We start from the raw sequence: 6,000 nt of genomic DNA on the forward strand, positions 1-6,000 counted from the left end.
CACTCCAGTGAGTGCTGCTGAGGGTGCTGCCATTCACAAAGGGGCACATGAGCTGCCTCACCCGCTCTTTTAAGATGCACATTAACGCTGCCCCCACCCCACCCCACTCCTTGATGCAGCGGTGCCCTCTTGGCACCCGCTGTCACACCGGCGGCGCATGACGAGGCCGTGCCGATGCAGCAGTGTCTGGTGGTGGATGCCTGGTTGTATGCGATGGTGGGCATTGTGCTGCCGCTCTTCCTCCTGTACCGCCTTGAGTACCACGATAGAAGGCTGTTCATTGCGCGGCGTCTGGAAGCCGGGTGGCAGCATTCGGATGTGGTGACAAGTGAACTGAGGCCGCAGCTCCTGCCGCTGAATGAGTTTGCCGGGGCATGGCTATTGGAGCTCTTCTTGGCAAGCTGCTTGGTCTGGTCGGGTGCAACTGTGCTAATTGCCGCTGCTGCTGCTGTGGCAGAGAGCAGCTAGTTGATGGTGAGCTTCTATCCTTCCTTGTATTGTATTGTTGTATATCATTCCTTGTATTTGATGGGGCAAGGGCAAGTGAGGAAACCTGATGCCAGCAGACAATGGGCTCAGTAATAACTGTGAAAAAAGAGCATGAATGTGCACGATACAGGGAATTCCAACAACAAGGAGGCAAAAATATGACAGTGGCAAACGTGGGTGCCAATCAAATTAGTCAGAATAGTGCGTACTCAGCCCTGCACCGCCTCGTAGAAGAGCACGCTGGGCTGGATGCGCCCCGCCTTGCACTTGTGTCGCACGTCAGCCCAGCCGCCCACGCCGCTGACCCGCGAGTCGTCAAACATGAGCCAGCCGCCGGCATCAGGCACCAGCACCATCGCCTGGTAGTGCTGGCCGTAGTAGCACACCATGCTGCGCAGGCGGTAGCGGAAGAGGCCTGGCTGTACGCCCTGGTACACCTCGCCCAGGTCCACCTGTGGAGGGTGTGTGAGTGTCAAGGCGCAGAAACTGAGGGCCGGCAGTGCCGAGAATGAAGCATGCCAGAACCATTTCCGCACATAGCCATTCTTTGACACAACGCAGCCACACACGCTCTTGACACACCTCTTCGTCCAACGCCGCCAGCGTGGAGGCAATCACGTCTGGCCCCTCGCTGTGCGACTCCCAGGCCACCTGCAGCGTGAACACCCGCGGCGGCGTGCCCTCCAGGAAGTGGTTGACGGGGTTGGGCGAGCCGCAGCCACCCAAATCCTCATCGCAGCTCTTCTGCTGCTGCGCCTCTGCGCAGCGCAGCAGGTTGCCCATGCTGGCGTCGGGCTCTAGCACCAGGGGCTTCATTTGAAGCGTAGTAGCCTGCGACAACGACACAGGGGGTGCCGCAGCAGGTGCCTGATCAAAAGCGGTGAGCATGCTGCATTGATGGGTGAAATCACTGAGGGTGTGGCAGAGAGCCTACTAAAGCCCTGCCCCACCTGCGTGTGGTAGAAGAACTGCATGTACCCGGTCTGGTGGGTGGTCTTGCTGCACTGGCTGCAATGCACCTCCTCATTGACTGCCACCCCAAAGGTGGGTTCGATGCCGGCGGTGCGACCCGCCGTCGCCGCCGCCTCCATCACCTGCAGCACACGCGTGGTGCAGGAGCACGGGGAGAGGTGGGCAAGCTGACGGGCATCGACTCCTCTGGGTGCTGCGCAGCCTCCAATGTGCAGGCACACCATGCTGTGCTGCGGCCCGCGCAGCCTGCTGCGCTGCGCACAACCGCTCTGCCCACCTTCTCGTACAAGCGCAGCAGCACCTCGGCAGGGTCATGCATCTCGCCTGCACAGCAGGAACAGGTGCACAGATGTTGCCATAAAGGCGGCAGGGGGGTATAAACACTGAACAGCCTCCAATGGTGGCAAGCCAGGCCCCAAGCCGAGCGGCGGCAGCAGTGCTGGCGCTGGCATCAGGATCCCGGGCTCACCCACGCCGAAGTTATACCCCTCCAGGTTGCCGAGGGCCACCCGCAGCGCAGAGGGGTCTACTGCTGCGCGTCCCCTGCCGGGGGCGCCATCAGGCGGCGCTTGCTGCGGCGATGGCGGCGCAGGCATCCCAGGCATGTGGCGCGCCGATGCGGTCCCTGGTGCCGCTTTGACCGGCGCTGGACGCGCTGGCGAGGGTGGCACGCTGGAGGCATGCAGGCTGCCACTGCTGCCAGCTGACGCAAGAGGCCTTTCCTGCTGCCGCCGCTCCTCTTCCTCCTCCTGCTGCTGCTCCTGGAAAGCGCGGAACAAGCCGTGCAGCGCAGACACCACTGGGTCTGCTGCCACAAAATCTGATGGCCATTGGCCCACCTGCACGGCAAGGTGCTATGGTCGTTCATGTTCGGAGTGCCAGTGGCCTGGAGCCGTGGCTCGCCCGCCTGCAGCCCCACCTCCCCCGCTTGCTGCCAATGACGTCCTGTTCACCTGCTGCCGGAACTCTCGGCAGTGCCACAGGCACTGCACAATGACATTGAGGAAGCAGTTGTACTGCCCCACGTCGTTCTGCAGCACCGCCAGTTTCATGGCGGTGCCATGTTGTGCCGGCACTGCCGCATCGCTGCTGGCACTGGCGCCCGCTCCCCCCGCTAAAGCCGGGCTGGAGGCTTGGGGCGCCAGGCTGGCGGCGATGGCAGCTGCCAGGTCGGCATCTTCCTCATCCACCACCACCTCCCCAGAGCCATGGATCCCCATCTTCTGCAGGCGCCAGGCAATGCAGCACAACCACTTGTGCGGGTGGTGAGTGGGTGTGGGCACAGTGGGCAAGTAGCGCTGGTCTGGGGGCAAGACCTCATGAGGGAGGGGAGCGGTGTGTAACCAATTGCCGCACACCCTCAGCTCCATTCTCGCACACCCCGCCAACACTGACTCCAAGCGGAGCTGGCACGCCATCGGCAGCATCATCAGCGTCATCAGCACAGCAGCAGCGCAGGCAGGCTCACCGCCATCAGCTTGTCCACATCATCCTCATCACCACCCTGACTCGCACGCTGAGCCCAGGACGTTGCCTGCGGCGCTGTCGCCGGCTGCCCCCAGGAGTCGTCAAAGCTCCAACCATTCCCAGTAGTGACGGCGCCAGAGGCCACGCCGGCGTTGTCACCCAGGGATTTGGACACAGGCCGACGCGGCGCCGCCATTGCTGGTGACTCACCCGGCCCAGGCCGCCGTCGAGGCACGCTCAGCAGGACAGGCTTCTGAGCACTGCCGCGGCCACCACATTGCGACGCCGTCTCCCGCTGGCGTGAGGCCGGCCGTGGCGCACTCCCTGCGTGCTGCCACTCGCCGCCATCCTGCCCACCCCCGTCCTCAATTCCAACCTCTTCGTACAGCCGCTCCAAATTTCTGCGCTGCTCTGGGCTCAGCGCCATTGCCTCCCCATCCACTACCTCGTCCCCATTCGCCTCATCCTGCTCGCTACCAGCCCCATCAACCTCATCCAGCTGCTCCCGCCAGTCCATCTTGCCGGCGGCCTTGCCGCCAGCGCCCACCGCTGCTGCCTTCATGGCCTTCTTGGCTTTGGCCTTACGCTCAGCCTCTCGCCTGTCAGCCTTCTCCTGCAGGTCAGGGGAGTCGAAAAATGGGTTAAGGTGGTGATGCCTGTGGTGGAATCTGCTATGAGCAGGGTGTGCAGCCACCGGCCACCATCGCCCACCTGGCGTTGCCGCTCTCTCTCCTTGTCCTCTTCCAGCAGCAGTTCTTTCTGCTCATTGGCAGCTGCAGGGTGGGTAGGGAGCTGGCCGGTTCGCAATTGCATGCAGGATGCACATCCTCTCCCCATGACAAGCTGCTTCAGCACAGTACAGCACACCACGGCAAGGTCTAGCACGCCTCACCCTGCAGCGCCGACCGCTCCACCTGCCATGCCGCTGGCAGCAGGCACTGCAGCAGGTCCATGAGTATGCGCTGTCGCACGTTGAGGTAGCAGTATTCGCTGAGGAGCACGCTGCATGCAGGCAGCCAGGTGGCGGTTTAGGTAGCCGGTTGTTGGTGACTGTCTTTGCCCTCTGATGGCTTATGGGCAGGCTTCTTGATGCGGTGACTGTCTATTTCTCACTACAGCCCTGCCAACTACCCCTCCCCTTACCCGAGGTTGTTATGCAACTTAAAGTAGAGCTGCTCGCACATCAGGTTGATCATGCGCTGGCGGTCCTCCAGAGCGTTGGCATGCTCGTACAGGGTTTGCTGCAGGTGCAAGAACCGTAACGCAACAGGGCACGTGACTGTGAGATAGGGTGTGGGGCTGGGGACGAAGAGGAGTGGGTCTGGGAGAGGCGAGGCGGAAGGGGAAAAGCAAGCCAGGAGACACGGCACTCCAACAGAAGTAACCAATCAGGCACCTTGGCAGACAGGCGCGTGCCTGGTGTCTCACCTCTAGCCACATAACTCGCTGCATCGCAGTCTTCCCCGCCTCCGCCAGCGTCTCGCTGCAGGCAGAGCAAAAGAGCAACATGCTCCTATCATAACCATGCCAGTCAGGCTGAGACACAGAACATAGTGCTGGTGTGCATTCCCTCACCGCGCCATGTGCGCCCCTCAAAACACAACACCTACGCACCCGCTGGCAAGCACACAAGAGCGGGCGCAAACACACACGCTGCCAGGCTGTACGGCTTACTCCCTGTGCTGAGCCGCCGCCAAAGACCCTGCTCTGCGTGCCTCCATCATTTGTTGCACCGCCTCACTAGCCTCCTGCACGGCTACCTTCGCCTGAGCAATTCCATCTGCAAGCATGGCAGTTTACTGAACAAAGGCGCTTCTCATGCAGGTAGCGTTGGGCAGCCTGGGTCCCTAGGAGGCACGCTGTTGCCCGTGTTGCCGTGGCGGGGGGGAGGGGAGGGGGCACAAGGAGAGATGCCGCGGCCGCCTGCGCCACCACGGCCGCGTGCTGGGGGTCTCCGGGTGGCTGCCCATACTTGCCTGCGGCCTGCGCCTCTGCCTGCCTCCTGATGTCATGCAGGTGGTCCAGGTTCTGCTGTTGGCTGTGCTCCAAGGCCACCAGATCATCCACCCATGCCTGCAGGCAAAGTGGATGGATGGGCTGCGCAGGTGAGCTGGGCAGGTGGGCTTGTGTGGGTGGGCAGGACAGGTTCATGACAAGCATAGGGTGGGATGATGGGGTTCGTCATTTCTCAGGTCAAACACAGACGGCAGCACAGCACGTGCCTTGGGGACAAATGCACCAACCGCTCAGCAGCAACACACGCACATGACACATTCAGTGTGCTGGCAGGGAGGCATACGCGGGCATGCGGTGCGGGCGGCATGCTGCATACCTGGCAGCGCTGATGCTCCTGCTTGCTGCATGTGGCGGCCAGCCTGGCACGGGCCACAAGCAGTTGCCGCTGCGAGTCTGCCAGAATATTCTGGCTCTGTTTATACATGGCGCCGTCTTGGCACATTGAGGCATGTAGGGATGCGGCGCTGGCCTCCGCCAGCAGCCTCGGTACTGCCTCCAGCCTGTCGAGGCAGCCACGGGGGGGCGCCAACGGCAAGCCAGGCACGAACTGCAGGCAGAGCGGGGTGGAGAAGAAGGGAGGGGTGGGCAGTCGTGCCTCGATGCAGAGTCCTATCAGCTCAGGCCACTGGGCAGGCGTGGTGGGCAGTGGTGGGCAGGCGTGCCAGTGGAACGTGTGCTGCGCCGCCGAAACACAGCACCCCGACAGCAGCTGCGCGGATGTGTGCAGATGTGTAAGATTGGGCACAATGAGTGAGCAAGCATTCGGCGTGCAGCTGCAAAGCCCCACCTTATCCACCCAGAGTGAAAGGGCGCGCAAGCCGGTGTTAGCATCATCAGTGGCCTCCACCAGGCGCTCCACCATGCGGCCCGTTATGGTATGGACTTCAGACAAGACACTCATCTGCGGCAGATGGGCAACATGAACGTCCGGGTGCAAAACAAGCATGTAGAGAAGCCAGGGTCGGAATCGAAACGCTAAGCATAGCGCGGAAGATACCCGGGCCAGGGAGCAGCGGGCGCGTGTGGCAGATGGAGGGTCAGGGGAGCCAGACGTCA

General features: G+C 62.3%; 1 protein-coding gene across 1 annotated transcript; it reads right to left on the minus strand.

Moving 5' to 3' along the window:
• Positions 1–698: 698 nt before the first annotated feature.
• CHLNCDRAFT_21625 (hypothetical protein) lies at positions 699–1,305 on the minus strand (the record flags this gene model as incomplete). Its single annotated transcript, XM_005849374.1, has 2 exons — positions 699–941; positions 1,072–1,305. 2 exons carry the CDS (start codon positions 1,303–1,305, stop codon positions 699–701), a joined length of 477 nt encoding a protein of 158 aa, XP_005849436.1.
• Positions 1,306–6,000: the final 4,695 nt, after the last annotated feature.

The sequence above is a fragment of the Chlorella variabilis genome (genome assembly GCF_000147415.1).
Source record: "Chlorella variabilis unplaced genomic scaffold CHLNCscaffold_6, whole genome shotgun sequence".
NCBI lineage: Eukaryota > Viridiplantae > Chlorophyta > Trebouxiophyceae > Chlorellales > Chlorellaceae > Chlorella > Chlorella variabilis.